This window comes from Cyanistes caeruleus, chromosome 18 (genome assembly GCF_971803275.1).
Source record: "Cyanistes caeruleus chromosome 18, bCyaCae1.hap1.1, whole genome shotgun sequence".
Lineage (NCBI taxonomy): Eukaryota > Metazoa > Chordata > Aves > Passeriformes > Paridae > Cyanistes > Cyanistes caeruleus.
In genome coordinates, this window is record NC_141718.1 from 11,768,646 (window position 1) to 11,786,607 (window position 17,962).

Consider the following 17,962-nt stretch of genomic DNA (forward strand, 5'->3'; position numbering starts at 1 on the left):
TAAGTTGTATGCATTCCTTTTATTTAAAAAGTTGTCCTAATAGTGCCCATTGCACCTATACAAAAGAATCTTTACACTGTCCACACATTATAAGGTATATAAGGGCTCCAACACCTGCCACAGGTGTCAGCTGGGTCACGCTGCCCACACAGCGCTCTTGGTACGTGGCATTGGGCTGGAGGGGGTGGGGGCAGAAGTCAGCAGTACTGGGAACTCGTGGCAAGTGGAATGTGTGTCCCCTTCAGAGACAGAAAGACCCCTGCCAATTCTAGATCCATTTGGGAAGAGGAATAGGGATAAAGTCTGTAGGAAGAGCACCAGTGTCACAACAGGAAGGTTACCAGGCTGGAGCAGTATTGGCCAAACGTCTCATGCGCCTAAGGGAGAGAGAGAGAGATGCAGTAAGTGCATGTTACAGTCACAGGAGGTCTGACCAAAACCAATCCTTTTGGGGAGGCTGCCACAGCTTTGGCAAGTTTGTAGACAGGTTTATTCCAAGACAGAACTCCTCAGACACCTGAGAGGGCCCCTGTTAATAAGGCAAAGACACTATTTTCACTAACAGCTGTTAGGGCACTTTTGCACATTAACTTGGATTGAACCAATTGCTACTGTAAACTCTTCAGGTAGCCATTGCTGATATACAAAATGATTGTGCTACTGTTAATCAGCTGCCAAAAAACATCCTGGGAAACAGCTGAGCCAGTATCTTTACTGTTTCCACAATGTATCATTTGGAGAAATATCATTCATTCATTTATATCTGCCAGGAAGAATTTCATCAAGAAGGTGCAAGCTCTCCACTGCTTGTCAAACACCACTTAGCAGGTCTCTGGTGGGCAGAGCTTCTCCTGGAACCACACAGTGTTCCCTGTGCTGGCAAACAGCTTGGCATCAGTGAGGCTAGAGCTGGGAGCCTGCCCATTGCTACATCAAACTGAACTTTACATGAAAGGAAGCTTTTGGTGGCAGGATTCTAGGGAGCATGACAGTGTACAAAACTCCAATATGTTTGATTCATGCCTTCCTATACAAGCAACTCCCCTGGACAAGCCCAAGACAAAGAAAAAAATGGGTTTAAAAAAAAGAAAAAGAAACTGCTGCAAGAGGAGATGGTAAAGTAGACATTTGGATGTTTGTGGAGGAAGGTGACAGCAGCTGAATACCCTGAAGCTAAAGTTTCTGTTGTGAGCAAGGCTGACATCCTGCCAGTTGGCTCTCAGTAGGGAAAGATAAACATCAAAGCTTGGAACTTCTGCCAAGGGACAGGCCAAGAGAACTGTCCAAAGTAGTGGCAGTACCTTGTGTTTCTGTCCTGGTCTCTGATCTTCTTCTCCATCTCAGCGTCTGTGAGGGTTTCCAGGAGAGGGCACCACTGGTCAGCGTCCCCCGTGTTGCGAATTGCGATCTCCACAGTCGGCAGAGGGTTCTCGCTGCAGGGCAGGGCACAGGGCAACAAAGAACACCCATCAGAGCATTCCCCTGGGTCACCAGAGTGTCATTTACAGTGTTTCAGGCTTCAGCATTCCTTCCTGGCGCTGTTTAGTACAGTCTGGTTCCCTGGAGTTCACCACAGGCTCCTGGTTACACCCTTGTGGAACCTGAAGTTTCTGGGAAAGCAGCTACACCCCATCTCCAGCCACCACTGGAGAGAGATTTGTGCTGGACCTGCAGTTCTTTCCCCCACAGGCTGTTACATCCCTGGCTGGCAGGGTTCAACCCCAAAAGGCACAGCTCATCCCAGCCCATTAGTCCTGGGAGTGCTTCTCCCAGCACAGTCCTGGAGCTGGGACTGCTCCCAGGGCTCCCTGTCCAGCCTTGCTGTTCTGCACCTCTGATTTCCTAGCTGTAGTTTGCCTAGCACACCCCTGACAGCTCTTCCCTGGCAAAAGTCTGTCTTTCCTGGGAGCCTGACATTGCAAAGAGCAGTCTTTTAGGACCTGCTGTTGCAACCAGAAGCTGTGGCTAACAAGCAACAAAACACAAGGCTGTGCCCCAAATCACAAGATCTGTTCCTCAGAGATTCCTCTGCCCTGACCAGCTGTATTATCACATGCACAAAAATATTTACTGCTTCACTAGCTGCTTTTCAGTAAAAGTCAACAGGAACTGACCAAGAGTAGCTTCCCAAATATTGACAGTGGAGCCGGAAGCCCAGCATAAATACAGAGGAGCCTCGGAATGTAAATGTTTGCTTTGAATTCTCCAAAGTGGCTCAGCCTGAGCTGCAGAAGTGTGTGTGTGAGAAGAGCTCTGGGACAGGTGTGCACACACATCTGGCTCCCTCCCTAGGGATGTGCACCCCTACACAGGATTTCAGCACTCACAGGCAGCCCCCTCATTCCCTCAGGAAAGAACTCGAATGCTAATCATCATGGGAACATGCAACATCTGCACCAAAGCTAATTATCTAAAATAACAAGTCTTCAAAGTAATGCCACCATGAAAAATTATTCCAGAGCCTTTGGTATCTGATCCAGGAAGGAAGCTTTAATCAAATCTACTTCCAGTACTGCTGACATTCACTAAACAACACTCAAACCCAGGAATTTCATCTTAGTCCTAGAATGCCACACATTCCAGGCAAAATTAGATATTAACTGAGGTTTTGTTAGTGATAGCATGATCTCTCACTATGCCTAACATTGAGCATTCACTGAATTAAATGGAGGGTGGAAAGCTGGACTCATGCATAACCTAACTGCAAGGCAACTCAGAATCCACATTTCTTTGATAAGCAAAGAATCAGAGAGAAACTGAAAAATCCTTCCTCATCTCCCAAACTCTACAGTAAGACAGCTCCTCCTCCACTGTTTTTTCCTGATGAGGAGGAAAGTGCTGCTGCCAGAGTGGCTGAAAGGCACTGTCAGCTGCAGACATCCCCAAAGAGCAAGGCCCTGCCTCTGCTCAGGCTCCTGGCCTCTGGCAGCAGTGCCAGGGGCAGGCCAACAAAGCAGGGAAATGGCATCTTTTGGAAAGGTGACTCCCCAGGCACGTGGGTTTGGTGTGTGGGAGAATCTGTGCCATCACTCAGGTCTCAAAGGCAAAACTGGCTGTGAGGTGCTGTGTGCTGCCACCAGAAGTGCTCAGCACGCAGGAGAAAACATCACAGCACACACAGCCCCTGAAAATCCCAACAGTCACCTGTCTGCCTCCAGCCCTGCCCATCCACTGGACTTCAGGCTTCCCTTGTTTTGCACAGAGCAGCCCAGCTGAAAAAAGTGCCCTGGCTTTCATCAACTAAAAGACAGTTTCACCTCTCCCTCAGATGATTAAGAGGCACATGACTTCTCAAACCCCCAGTCCCTTGAGATATTAAGGTTCTTTTGATACATCTAAAGCAGACCCTTTCCTTACATCAATGGAATGATGTTGGAGCAATCAGCACTCCTGTGGTTTAGAAATTCAGGAACTAACCAACCACAGAACCCAAATATCATTAATCACTAAGGTTTCAAAAGTACTCCTTCGCTAGAAGAAAAAAGTAGGAAGAAGAGGACATGTTTGTACTATGACAAAAAAACCCTGAGGTTTCAATTAGGTGTTTTTTCCCTCTGTACAGCTCATGTTTATGTACTTTGTTCTGTTGGGGTTCCTTTTTTAGTTTTTTTTCTCCCTCTTGCAATACTGCCAGAGTCTAAAGAAGGCCTGAAATCTGCCTGTTTGAACTACCCCTGAAAAGAAGCAGCCTTTGGTACCATGGCCCAACATGTGTTTTTAGAGAGAACAGTGTGCAGCTGGCATAACACAAGCCTGGGCAGTACTGCTAGAACTTTACATGCTGCAAGTTCCAGTGACTGAGCAGGAGCAAAGGCAGAAATAAACCCTGTTCCCAAGAGTCAAACATACACCCATTACTTTCTTGGATATCTGCAATACATGGAGAAGCACGGGAAGGAGGGACAGACACTTCACTGCAGGCCACAATGCAGACAGTGCTGCAGCACAACATGCATCAGGCTCTCATCCACCACCCTGCAAGGTCCCATCACTTCTCAGGAATGCTCACCCACTGCTTTGTTGGTGGTGCTGCTGCTGGATGTAGTCTCAAGCCAAAACCTCAAGGTTGTGGAGGAAAAGGTAGAAGCCACCTCCCACTTCCCACAGGACATCAGCAGGATGGACACACAATCTAACAACTTAATTCTGAGTTAAATTCACATGTGCTAAAGGGTGTCCAGCTCCTCTTTGCTTACTCCCACTCCAACTACTCCCTGCCTGAGGTAGGACAGGGCCGGGCACATTTCCCTGTGCTGCTTCCATGAATTGACCCCTAAAAACTGGTGTCAACAGTACCATTCCCTCCTCTGCAAATACAGCATTTGCTGCACTCTTAAACTTCCTTGACTGTCACCATGACCCACATGAGGTCACAAAACCTCAGAGTGAACATTAAAGGACATTAGAGCTGCAGACTCAGCACTCTGGATAACATCAGTGCAGGAACTCACCACAGAATGCTGCACAGCACAACTGGAAGCCATTTAGGAGAAAAATTACAAAGCTGACTAATCAAACCTGACAATGCTGCATTCCAGCTGTGAGAAGGGCCTATGATCAACCCACCTCTAACATCAGCCTGGGTAGAGAGGTACAGTTTTCATCAGTCTAAATTCAAAAAACCAAAGCTTGAAACAGTGGCCCAACAACAACAAAAAATTGTATCTGGAGTTCATCATGACCTTATGTTAGGAGAGGGACTATCCCTGTTAATTAATTGTCATCAGAAGCTGACATTTCATCAATATTTGGTCCTAAAATGTATTAGGCCAAATAAAATAAAAGATATTAAGGCACAAGCACAGAAATTGTTAAGACGGCCAGAATGGATATAAGCTGTAAGGACTAATTTCAAACAAAACCTTCTGCATCAATCATCTGTTTTAAGATGCATGAGGTACAAACACAGCCCAGAGCCACCAAGGAGTGGCAGTTCAGTACCTGAAGGCGTAGGTCTTCTGGTGCCAGCTCAGCTGTCCCCGGATGCTGTACGCAATGGTAGTGACAAACTCCCCGCCCAGGCCAAGCTCTGAGCACAGCTTCAAGGCAAACTTCTCTGGTGAGTTCTCCTTCTCTGACATGTCCCACTCAAACTGGTCTACCAGGGAGATGTTTCCTACATGGATGTTCAGCTGGAGATAAAGGAAGACACAGGTTATTTGTTTCCACTTTCACAAAGGTCTGTCCAAGGTAATTGAACTGATGAGGCAGAGGCTGAAGAGAACAGAACAGTAACTCCAAGCTCATCTGCAGAGTTCCTTAACTCAACTCAGCATTTCAGTAGCATGAAGACAACTCAGCATTGCTTACCAAGGTTCAGCTCTTCCAAAGGAAGATGGCAATGCTTTAACTGAACTATTTCATCATCTCAGAGGCTGGGCACATGGATGTTTAATCATCTGTCACCTTGGTTCTGTTCTCAATACAAAGGACAAAGAGGAATCTGGCTGGAGAAGTGGAATTAAGAGCTCCTTTGCTCTGAAGGAAGCTTTTGTACTCTTAGTTCCCCATAACATATCTAGAGAAACCCAAATGGCTCAGCTCTCATTCTACTGCCTTCCTGTATTACCTTGATAATAACTCGTTGGTCTGACTGATCTTCCAGGATGCTGTCAGTCGGGTACGACTCGATCTGCTGCCGGATGGCAGATGCAATAGCAGGGACAAAGGTCAGAGGATTCAAATCCAGGTCATCACAAAGAATCTCGGAGAACATTTCAGGGGTCATCAGCTTTTCTGTCACAGAACACAAAGGAACATTGTAAACTTCCTTAGAAATTAATGTCTGCCTAATAAAGGAATTAACTTACAGAACACACAAAATCCCACAGGGCAAGGTGACAAAGGGAATCCCAAATGTATTACCTTTTGCTTTTAAAAGAGTGTTTTGTACCAGGTCTGTAAGGGCAGACACACTGATACAGGGACTTACAGCCCTCTTTACCTGCTCCATGGTATCCACAGTGTGGCCACAGAAGCCACAGCCATTAACCCCAGCTAACACAGCACTCTCTGATCACTGAGCTGATGAACTGGCTCAGGAAAATCTGCCAGTTAAACTCTCCAGACTACAGGAGAGTCCAGGAATGACTGCAACCCAGATCATCTGCTAAGAGATGCAAGCACTGAGTACAGTCCAGAGTGGGACAGCTTTAAAGCTTTGTTTGTATGGGGTGAGGACATTTGGTGATGGACACAACTTTATCTTCCCAGCCTCAGGAAACTCTCCTTGCTACATACCATTCATGTTCCACGTAAATGCATCTCGGAGTTTCTGCCCATCAATTTCCATATCAAGCCTGATTGGAACCAGGACCTCTGGCTGGGATGCATTCTCATGGATCACTGCTGGGTCATGGTCATCAAAGCTAAAGTGAAGAGCAACAACACAGTATATGCAACGAGCACATGACACAGCTGGCATGCATAGAGGGAAGGCAACATTTGTTGGAAGCAATCCCCACACTCCGACTCCCCAGTCTGATTATAGAGAAACTCCTCAATACAAGCTTACAGGGCTGTGGCAACTAATCCCACTTTATCACCTTTTATTACATCTATCATAACAGATTCCTACAAATACAACAAGGAAGTTTTCTAGGATTAGATTTATCTTGGTTGCTCTAAGTTTTATAATGGAAAAAAACATTAGTCATGAGTTTCAGCAGCATCTTCCACTAAATAAACTAGATCAAAGTCACTGGTACATGTCAGTGAGACATGTCAGCCTGTCCTTCACAATGAGGGTCTACAGGCTTCTCAAATGACAGCTGCTCAGCAAATCAGCAGGAAGTAGAAGGAACTCATCAGGAAAAGAATGAACCATTTTCCTGACAAAAGGAAAGGCCTCGCTCTGAGCCATGGATGGCTACTGTAATGTAGAGCCTCAAGACACACACTTTAACTTAAAGAACCTCCGAGTTAATGACCTGCAGGTCCTTTGTCAGCTGGGGATGAATCACAGCACTACATGAACTCATCAGTACTACCCTGCAGCATGTCATTTTGGTAACTATTCCCACTTTCCAGAAGCAGGAAGCTGTCTTACCACAGAGGGAATGTTCTCTTCTTATCCCTGCCCATGCGGTTCCTGTTGATGGTTGTTGAGCACGGCACTGCATCCAGGTGATGAGAGCTGTTGGGCAGGGTTGGCACCCACTGGTTGTTCCTCTTTGCTTTCTGTTCTCTGAAGGAGACTGGATGTTAACCTGCAGGCCCTCAGCACCACTGCTGCTACTTAAGGAATGCTGTAATTTTAAACTTTAAGTGCTATTATGAGTTCCTGCTGTTTTATTCTGGGACCATCAACATTACTGCTCCACCAGGAACTCATGTTCCACGCCAGCCTCTCAGAAGGCCAGATCACAAATATCCATCAGATATGAATCCAGGTGCACCTTTATAAATACTAGATTCATATTTGGATTTTCTGTCTATACTTTACAAAAGGACTGCTGAGAAATGCAAGGTCTCCAGAAGGCAGTATGTGCAGAGAGTGTTCTGTAAAACATCTGTTACAGATGGAATGCAGTAATTGCAAAAGTTGTGTCATCAAACAGATTATTCTTCCTGTTTTATGTGGGCAGTAAGCCAATCCTGACACTCTGAAGATCCCCATTTACCCAGCACTGCAAATACTTAATGCAGACTGGCAAAGAACCCCTGCACAATGGCCTGGGCTTATGCAATTCCTGGTGCTTGCTGCCCAAGCTGACATCTTCCAGGCAGCTCCGTTCTGAGCTCGGCCCGCACCGACGCTGGTTACCTGAGGTAGGTAGGAGGTTCTGTGCTGATAGACACTGCCTTGTACTTCTCATCATTTCCATCCAAGATCTCTTCCACTTCAGAGGCCTTCAGCAGCGTCACACTAGTGGCTAATGTTGTATAGCCATGATCTATTGCCAGGAAAGATGCCAATAATTAACACGGAAAAGGGCTACCCAGCACTGTAGCATGAACAGGCTACATAGTGACAAAGCCTCCCTGTCACTGCAGGAGGGACTAACACAGAGATACAAGTGTCCCTTGGGCTGCATCTTCCTGTAGATATTTACAGGGCCCAGAAAAAAATGGACCCTCAGCGGACTTAAAGGTCAGAAATAGAGATGCAACAATCGATAGAAAAGCTGTTAAGACTTGGGAAAGGGGGAGAGACCTTGGGACAGCTCTTGCTGAATGCCAGAGACCATCTGCATTGGAGAGTCCTGCTAAGGTTCTGAGAAAGAAGAGTTAGGATCGGGAGGCACAGTTAGAGCGACCACAGGGAGAGATCAGAGGAAGAGGATTAGACATTAATGTTATTGTAATAGCACCAAAGGTCACAGTGGACATTCTTCCTCTAGCACAGCTAAGAATAACACGCAGATGAGACTTACATCTTCGGGGACTGTGAGACCGCTGGTTTTCTGTTGGGGGAAAAAAGAAAGCAAGAGGTCAGCAGGATACTTGGAGGAAAGAGACATAAGCCCAGAGTAAACCATCATTTTTATTATGCTTTAGTCTACAGAACGTACAAGAAGTCATATTGATAAGGAATTTAACTGCTTGCTATTAGTCACTCAACAAAAACACCACCAATATTCTCCCTGTAGCAGTCACATCAGTAGCAACACACCACAAATTCTGGCAGGCACAGACATCCAGCCCCTGCAAGAAGCAAAGCTTAGCAAAGATGCACATCTTCAATGGGGCATCCTTGCAAAACTCCTGCCTATTTGATGAAAGACGCCCCTCTTAGTCTACAAAAAAATCTCTTCTGAAATATTGTATTGATTTGGAGATGTGGCTTTTGCTTTGTGATGAATGTAGCCAACCCCAGGAATATCGTGATGGATGTTTCCATTTCAGAACGTTTTTGCTCAGGTGATATTTGTCGCCAGGCTGAGCCAGGAGCCACCAGTGCCACGGTTGCAGGGTGCTCCATCACTGGGGCAATCTGAAGTGATTCACACAGCCCTCAAGGTGCACAAGCTTCTGAATCACCAGGAACAGTTTCCCAAGGCAAAATTTTCGATAAACATTACTGGGAATGTTTACTCATCTTCTCACCATGTGAAGAGGCCACAATCTTCTTCCTTTCTTCCACCGTGGCCAGGCGCCTCCAGAGCGAGGGGTACCTCTTGTACAGGGAACCCCGAAACATGCGCAAGTAGTTTCCCACCTGCAAGAAGAGAAGTGGAGATGTGGCCTGGTATTCCATTTGGGAGAGTTTTAGCAGAAGCTGGAAGAAATTCAGCTCTTTTTAATGCTAAGAAGGACCTCTTAAGAGGGTGTTTTTGTCATGTTTTTGTGCTGTGTTTGGCATCGAATAGCATCATGATTTATCTGGCAATACAGAAAACAAAATTTTTATCAGCACTTACTTCACTGGTGCTATCTTATTTCATTAGATCCAAAAGAACTCCCATTCACTGGAAACAGGAAATTTAATAGGAAAACACTCCATTCATTTGCATGTGTTTTTGCACAACCTACCCCTTCTTTACTTCAGTTTCCACATCAATGTGCAATTCTCAGTTGGGATTAAACTAAACCAGATACCCAGCCCTCTGATACATTATTTTTACTTTGAACCTCCCCATCATCTAGGCATTATTTGACTACAGCGAATGCCCGGAGACTTATATTTTGTTTTAAACCCTTTGAACATAAAAAGTGTGATTGCTGCCAATAGTTCTCTTTCAGATTTACTTGCCATCTGTAAAGCTGCTCTGTTCTTCCTGGCATAAGAGCCTCACCTGTGCTGAAGGCTACAGCAGGCCTTGCTGAACAACACAACTATTTCTAGACTCTGAAATCAAATTTCTAGACTGACAGGACAATGGCAGACTGCTACATAATAAGGTTTTTATTCCTTGTTTGAGAAGATTCTTTTTTGATCCCAGTTTTTAGCTGCATCTTTCACTCTACAGTTCTCATCAACAGACAGAAAGTAACGGTAGATAGAAAGGACAAGCCTTTTCCTTCTCCATGTACCTGGTATGGCAATCTCACAGCTCGGCTGACTGCAGTTACAGTTTGCGTTCAAACTCTGCATTTCACATGAGAGAGCGAGTGGTGTTTAGTCCCTGCTCGACCCATAGAGCTGGCAATTAAATTTAGCCAATTGTCCCTTTTCTCCATCAAGCTGGGGGCTGGTGTTTCTTGCTTGAATAAGGCTCTTCCTCAGGGAGGCTCAGCACCCTCTGAGCAGGGCACAGACACAGGGTGCTAAAACTCTGCCCGCCGGTGTTTGCTGAGCAGACCCTGCACAAGGAGCTGCACTGGCTGATTGTGGGGCTGTTCCTGAGCCCCAAGGCCCGGGTGTGGGGCTCGCTGCCTCGCAGCGTGTGAAATAATCCGAACCGCTCCACAGCCGTGTACAGAAATTGTCAGTGATCGGGAGCGGGGCCTCAGGCTGCGATCGGCCGAGGATCCGGTCCCCAGCTCCCGTGAGGGGCCGCCCTCAGGGGACCACTGCTACCCCCGGCCCCCCAGCACGGCCGAGGCCCTCGGGCAGCGCCCACCGGGGCACGGGGGAGCCCCGGAGCCGCTCCCCCCACGCCAGGGATCTCCTCCGCCCCTTGCCCGCCCTGAGCGCAGCCTCCCGCACCCCCCGGCCCGGCCCCGCATCCCCCGGCCCGGCCCGGGCCCGGGCCCCGCCCGGGCCGCACCTCGGAGCCGATCATGTAGAACTCGCCGTCCTCCTCCAGCTGGAACTTGACGGGCTTCTGCCCGAAGGTCTTGCTCAGCGCCATCATCATCATCGCGGCGGCGGGCGGGGGCAGCGGCGCCCGGGGAGCGGAGCGCGGCCCGGCGGCGGCGGCGACAACGGGAACCGCGGCCTAGTGCGGGCCCGCGGCGCGCATGCGGCGGGCGGGCCGAAGGAGGAAGGAGGGACGGCAGATGTAGAAAAGGCGGATTTTATTGTGGCGGGGCGGTACATAAATACACACGGGGCACCGCGCCCGGCAGCGTCCTCAGCGCCGTGTGTCCGGCCGCACAGCCGGGCCGGGCTGGAAGGTGGAAAGGGAAGGTGGAAAGCTCGCAGCCCGGGGGTGGTGAGGCGTGAGGCCGGGCGGGCGCGGTGCCAGCCCGGGCCGGGAACGGCGGTACGAGAGCGATCAGTGCAGCTGAGTCCCGGCATGGGAACCTCGGCGGGATGAGCGCGGGGCAGTGTCCAGCACTGGCACCCAGCACCGGGGAGGGAGGGAGGGACGGATGGATGGAGGGGGCCCCTTGTCTGTATACAGATCGGTACAAAATGCTAACGTGTACTGGGGATACAACATGAAGCCCGGATAGGGCTGCGGCAGGGCCCTGGCAGTCAGCACGGCTGCCCCGAGCAGCTAACAGCAGCCGCACGTCACGGTCCTTCTCCTCTGGTGTCCTTCAAAGCCCCGGGCTGGGGGATCATTCCTCCTTGGGCAGCGTCTGCAGCAGCAAAGGGCTGCCGTAGTGAGTTGTGTAAACATAGGAAATGCCGTTGGATCAGGTCTACGGGATAGGGTTCAGATTAACTTTGAGAGCACGACCCCGTTCCAGGCTGGCCTGATGGCTTTTGGGATACTATTGCTAGAAGAGAGTGGCCGCCCTTGCCTGTAAAGAACGTGGCAGCTGCTTTTACATTGATGGCAACTGAAGCTGGGACTGCTGGAACTGGAGAGGAGCAAACTTCGTCACTTGTGACAGACACCTGTTGTGTCAGATGCTGAGCCTGGAAGGAAGCCAGGAATGGCAGAGAGAACCCTCTGTGTGGAGGTAAAGGGAGATGATAGGGGAGCGTGGAGGACACAGGCATCCCCCTCATCTGAAGGAGTTGGAGGAGGGTGTACAGCTGAAGAAGTCCTGGCTGATCTGGCGTGGGTAGCCCTCCAGCACTTTCACCTGGACTGGATCAAACTTCCAATAATCTTGGCCTCTCAGGAAATAGGCAAAACCTGTGGGTGAGAGAGGAAGGTTTAGAAGAGGCAGCATTCAGGTGGCTCAGAGCTCTTTCCCAGCATTTTGTTCAGCTGCCACTCTGCAACACATGAAGTACTGAAAGAGAGCTGGAAGAGGCAGGAGATTTTACTTGAACCCAGGCTTGAGCCATTCACTTTCACACTGTTTTAGTTTCGGTAAAAAATCTAGTTTTACTTTTTGGGCAGTAAACAGGATGGATTCATTTTATTTTCCTGGTGGGTTTAAATATGCTATACACTTGTAGTGACCCAGCCCTGTGAGGGCAGACGATGTCTAGGACAGGGACAGGCAACTTGTGAAAACCTGCTCAGAGCATCTGTTACTTTGGGCAAGCTGCCCTGGAATTTCGGTTCTGGAAGCAGTGGGGAGTTGTTTCCTTTCATCCTTAGGGAGGAAAGAGGCGCTCACCACACCTGTCCTCCCAAGCACCCTGGCTGTCCCCAGTGTTTCTGTGGCACTGCCGTACTGTTTTCAGCACGGGGCACATTGGGGAGGACTGGTCAGTACCAAAAGCAGCCTGTTCTTTGTTCAGCTCCCTGGGTTGAAGTGTGGGCACTGTTTCTGTTGTCTTCTCATCACTTCCTTTCGCAGAAGCAGTAAGAGGTGGGCAGGACTCTGTGACCATTCCCTGGTCAGACATTTGACTTTTCCCTATCATACATAGCATATCATTTTCCATATCATACATAGCAGTTGCTACAATTAATGAGAATGAAACGTCTCAATTCTCTACCCACTGGAGGTAATTGCCCCTCTACACTGCATGGGATGTGTTATGGTTGGGAAATGTCCACTGCTACCACATGGCTAAATGTGCCCAGCCCTTGCAGCTGGGCAGTGCTGTCAGGCAGAGCAGGCCATGCCCCATGCACTGACCGAGCTCGTCCTGAAAAGCAGCGTCGATCTCCGGTGGGACGCCGCGCCAGTCGGCCATAGCCCGGGGGTAGATGTTGTCCACCTGGCGCCTGTGGGGGTTGAAGCGCCAGTAGCTGCCTCCACTGAAGATGTAGATCTTGTTCTTCTCAGCCCCCCACACCAGAGCTGCCTGCACAGGGGATGCAGGGAGGCCCAGCTCCACGACTGGGGTGGGACCAGATACCCGTCTCTCACCATCATAAATCCAGTATTGAGAATCTATTGAAGAGAAAGAAAAGGGAAACAAGGGGTCAGAGACTGGTAATTTGGCAGTGAACTGTGCAACTGGGGCTGGGGCCTTGGCAGAGCTCCCACGGGAAGCTGTGCCTGAGAGGCAAAAAGGCAAAACCACCACCGAGTGTAATGGACGCTGCCACTGTTGTGTGTCCAAAATGCTGTCAATGCATTGACATCCCACCTCAGTCCAGCCTGGTGGGTGTTAGGGGACAGGAAGGTCCATTTCAGCAGCATTTTGCTCTGTTTGTGGAAGTTATAAAGGACTTGGCTGGAGGAAGCAGCCTCTGCCCTGCGACCTCAGCACTTTGAAATCATGTGGGCATGCACAGACACAAAGAGTGGCTGGAAAGAAGCGATCTGCAGAAACCAGGAAGAATTTGCCAAGTTGAAATAGAGACTGGAAGCATAGTTCCAGATTAGATTAAAATGGGAATCTCTGTAATTAGCCTACGGCGTGTAATACTTTCCTCTTATCTCATTTTAACTCACGGTAGGAGCCTGCCAATTTGAGCACTGTAAGTTGTTGTGTGCAGGTCAGGTGCTCAGAAATGTGTTTATGCAGGAGCTCTGCCTGCAGAGCCACTGGTGTGGTTTTGGTACTCAGTCTCATGGAGTGCAGACAGGGTGTGCACACCCACAATGAGTTCCCATGTCATTCTGCATCCCTCCTATTAAACCTACACTTGGGAAGAGTATTAAAGAAAACAGTGGAGCTGAATTGGGATTTGTTGCCCCAGAGATGGCCAGAAGCTGGTTTTGTTTTTAATCTTTCTGGGTGCTGGAGGTTGCCTGGCTCTTGCACCCAGGCTTTCTGTATGCTCATAAAGTCATGGGCTGCTCGGGAAGTTCCACATCCAGGTCTCTGAGGAGCAGAGAAAATGTTGTCCCCACCCTGAGCAGGGCCCTGGGGACACAGGCACAACCAGGGGAGCTGCTGTGGGCCACTTCTGGCACAGACAGCTGGAGAGATGGAGCAAATGTTTTCCTCCTTCTTCTCTGCCGGGGCAGAGGTTCATTACAAATGTTTGTGTTCCAGGGAAGGAGAATGGGATATTGTGGCTGTGTTTGAAACAAAAGTGACCCCTTGTTCTCTCTTCTGTCCTCAATACCTGATGAAAAGTTTAAATAGATAAGGAAACAAATAACAAGAATTACTGCATTGCTGAGGATTTTCAGGAGATTTACTCTCTCAGGAACCTGCTGGGTCCTGACTACCCCTAAGTAATTGAGATTCATTTCTGAGCCATCTGATCACAGTCCAGCTCTTACCTTGGAAGAACCAGATGTTGCCCAGAGGGTCCTCAAAGGTGGCATCGACAGAGCTGGGGATGCCCTGCCAGTGGCGAGAGGCCAGAGCTGGGTAGCCATCCTGCAGCTTTCCAGCCCGGAGCCGCCACACGTAGCGGGACCTGAAGAAGAACAGCTCCCCTCGGATGGTGGCTGCAGCATCGAAAGCTGCGTGGCAGGCGTCGGGCTGCACAGCCTGCCAAAGCACAGCGGGTCAGGGCTGCCAGCCAGGCTGGGCTCAGCCCAGGGCAAGGCCCTGTGTCCAGGCAGCTGCCCAGGGATCCCCTCCCAGCCGTGGGGTCTGGGCCTGGGCTCAGCAGCGTTGGTGGAGGAGGCAGACACTGACTCAGGCTGCTGCCAGCCTCCTGGGGAGTGTCAGGGAAGGGCACAGACCGGCCACTCACTCACCTCCACGTTGGTGATCTCATTTGTTTCGAGGTCTGGCTGGGCCAGCTCTGCTGGCTGAGTTGGGGTTGGGTCAGGGTCTGGTGAAGGTTTCCCATACAGGTACTGGATACCTTGCTTGTCATCCTCACTCAGGCTGAGGGGGTAGCGGAAGATGTAGAAAGGAGACATCAGGGACTTGGAGACAGCCGTGTGCTGCAGGCCCAGGACGTGGCCAAACTCATGAGCAGCCACTTGCAGAAGGTCAGTGCCTGCAAAGGGAGAAGATGGAAGATGCTTTTGTCTACTCACATGCTTGGGCCTCCTGGGCCTGTTCCTACCAGTTACCAGACACTGACGTGTCTTGGAGGAGTCCAAAAAGAGAAAAGAGAAATCTACTTCCAACTATGTTGTTCCCAGGTATCTCCTGTGTAGCTCCAAAATATGTTTGTGGGGTTTTTTTTTCAAGGAGTCAGAAGGTGTAATAAAGGGGTTCAGTGGTTCAGAAGCAACATGAGTCAGTTCATACACTTGGGTATTAACCTGGACATGTTGGTATTTTGCAATTCTGTTGTCAGAGGCTCTTGCCACTGGCTACCAGCAAGAAAAGGATTTTCTTCTGGAAAGGAGAAATTTGCATAAAGAAGAAAGTCTAGACCAGATGTGTAGGAGGTGGGGTGGCGAGGTTGGTGTTTGTCCACCCAGCCTTGGAGCAGTTGTTGGCTAGGGCTGAAGTTTAGCTAGTCCCAGTTAGATCACATCCACTGTGGAAGATACTGGTGTCGGTGAGAGAACTCTGGGACTAACACTTGCCAAAGGCTGTTGTTACACAGACAGCAGAGGGAGCTCATTTATTGCTTGCCTGGGGACTGTGTCAAGAAGGTGTCATTCAGAAATAAACCCATAAAAGATGGTCTAATGTCAAGGCCTGAGACTTCTTCACCAGGCTTAAACAGATTTATGGGAGACCATGTTTTAGGCATACATGACCTTGGAGCATCTACAAAAGGAGAGGGGGAAAAGGGGATTTCAGTACACAAACTTGTATTTATTTGGCAGGTTTTGTTTAGCTTCCAATGGGCCCTTTTTAAAGGTGGTAAATTTTACTATGAGTGGAGGCTGTTTGTTGACAAGTCCCAGCATATTCATTCACTTGCCTTCAGCCAGAAATCCTCCAAGCTGCAGCCCAAGTGATGAGAACAGCAGGGATGTGAGTCAGCCAGCCTTGATGCTCCAAGCAGGATTTCCAGGGGAGCAGGTCACTTTTCAGCACCAGGACCAGGGAGAATAGGGTGGGGAGAAGGCCTGGGAAGGGTGGAGGGGAAGGTGAACCCCGGCCTTTCCCCACTGGCCAGCTTTACCTGGAAGCGATGAATTTACACCGCACTGACCTGATTAAATCAACACATCTAGGTCAGCTGAGAGAGTGGGATTTCTATGCCAGTGATTTATTACAAACTTTCAGACACTTCTGTTTAGCTTGGCAGGCTTCTCACTTGCTGCTTTCCAGTGTTGGCAGACGAGCTGTGCTGTCAGATTCTCCAGGGGAGGTGCACAACAGCAGGGCTGGAGGAGCCGTGCTGGGCAGCATCCCTGTGTCCCCCATGGATGGTCCTCTCCATGGGGCCCTGCTGCCTGCACAGCTCTGGAGTGACCCCAGGGCACACTTGTGCTCTCCCATCAGTAAAATGAGGTTAAGGATTTCCCTGTCTCACTGAGAGCTGAGTCAAGGATTTATCCATGTTTATATCGTAAAGCTCTTTTCAACATATTAAATGGCAATTAGCTCCAAAGAGCTTTTACAAGTTATTTATGGATGATATGGGGGGAGGGGGAATACCATGAAATAGAGCTGGATTCTGATGGGAACTAGGGTCCATTTTCAGTTCCTGGTTTGCCCCCAACACTGTTTTATGGGAGAATGCAGGAAATTCTTCAAGAACACAGGCAACTCCAACAGAGGGTGAAAACCAACAGAGTCCAGCCCTCCCCAGGGAGCAGGAACACTTCTGCAAAGGGGTCCTGAGCTCTGTGATTCTTGTTTTGGGTCAGCATGAGCAGGGTTGGAGACACAGCAGTGCTATGCCCCATGCAGTCAAACTGGCCTACAGCTGACACTGGCTTTGAGGGAGCCCAGTGACACAGCCAATGTTTTTGGGAATCCCCAGAGAGACCTGGGGTTAACTTGGACTTTGTGATTATTTCTTTGTAGATAAACTGGGAAGGAGGAGGAGGAGCTGACCTGGGTTAATTTTGGTGAGTCTTCCAGAAACTGATGCTGTGGGCACTGCTCCAGATGGTCCCAGGCAGCACAGCAGTATCTCATGAGATACTGTGACACCAGACCCTGAGTACCCAAGCAAAGAGCTACCAGCTTGGATCTATTATTAGCAAAAATTTTAAAAAGAGTCTTGACTGGATGTGGTGTTGTTTATGGTCAGAGCATTCCCAGGCCACAGGGACAGAGCTGGAGCCTGGGTGGTTTCCCTTTATGGACTTGTTTGAGGGCTGATGGTGAACAATGCATGCAGGGACTGGGACTGAGACCGTTCTTTGGCAGACAGCGGTGTCACGTGGAGCTTGAGCCTCAGTTCTCCTTCATCCTTTCCTCGTTTCATTTCTAAGGACTCCTGCCAATGCCAGGTGCCATTCCCAAGTGGCAGGGCACATGGCTGGGCAGAAGAGCCATCTCTTGCTCCCCCCACACAGGAGGAATCCATGGGGAAGCCGGATCCTGCTGCTGGACACCGGCTCTGCTGTGGCTGAAAGATAAAAAGACCTGAACGCTATCAGCAGGCTTCCAAGTGCTGGGAGAAGCCAGTGCTCACCACAAAAATAGTTGTTGCCTCTCAGTTTTACAGGGTTCCTGTTCACACCCCAGGGAATCATTTCCAAGTTCACTGACAAACATCCTGGAGCACCCCAGCTCCCCTTGATACAGTTCCGTACCCAGGTTGTTCCCAATCGTCCAGGTCTCGTCATAGTCAAAGTGAACGTCTCCTTCCCGGTGTGTCTTGGGGAAGAAGGCGTGTGCCAGGATCCCTCCGGGCCCATCGAAAGGCAGGTTGTCTCCGTGCCAGTACCTGGGGAGAAGACACATTGCACCTCAGACAAAGGGCTGTGGAGCTCCAGCATCACATAGCCAAAGGTGGCAGCCACTGAGAAGGGACAGCAGCTCTCATTCCCATCCTAAGCT

At 49.4% G+C, this 17,962-nt stretch overlaps 2 protein-coding genes across 3 annotated transcripts in view; both read right to left on the reverse strand.

Moving 5' to 3' along the window:
• SMARCB1 (SWI/SNF related BAF chromatin remodeling complex subunit B1) lies at positions 1–10,902 on the reverse strand. The gene is made up of 10 exons (XM_086855777.1): positions 10,653–10,902; positions 9,049–9,160; positions 8,376–8,405; positions 7,766–7,895; positions 7,049–7,186; positions 6,241–6,368; positions 5,570–5,736; positions 4,942–5,132; positions 1,302–1,433; positions 1–377 (listed from the first exon to the last, which is right to left on the reverse strand). Exons 1-10 carry the CDS (start codon positions 10,743–10,745, stop codon positions 338–340), a joined length of 1,161 nt encoding a protein of 386 aa, XP_086711903.1. The 5' UTR covers positions 10,746–10,902; the 3' UTR covers positions 1–337.
• Positions 10,886–17,962, reverse strand: part of MMP11 (matrix metallopeptidase 11) — an 18,118-nt gene continuing 11,041 nt past the window's right edge. Inside the window, exons 4-9 of one of the 2 annotated variants that reach the window (XR_015277722.1) lie at positions 17,716–17,849; positions 14,791–15,038; positions 14,365–14,578; positions 12,820–13,077; positions 11,578–11,918; positions 10,886–11,475 (exon numbers count right to left, since the gene is read on the reverse strand). Coding sequence is in view for 1 of the 2 variants with exons in the window: in XM_086855775.1 (XP_086711901.1) it covers positions 11,785–11,918; positions 12,820–13,077; positions 14,365–14,578; positions 14,791–15,038; positions 17,716–17,849 (988 nt within the window). In the remaining variant the exon portion in view is untranslated. Of the gene's footprint in view, positions 11,919–12,819; positions 13,078–14,364; positions 14,579–14,790; positions 15,039–17,715; positions 17,850–17,962 lie in introns of both variants that reach the window. The other variant, XM_086855775.1, reaches the window with a different exon arrangement.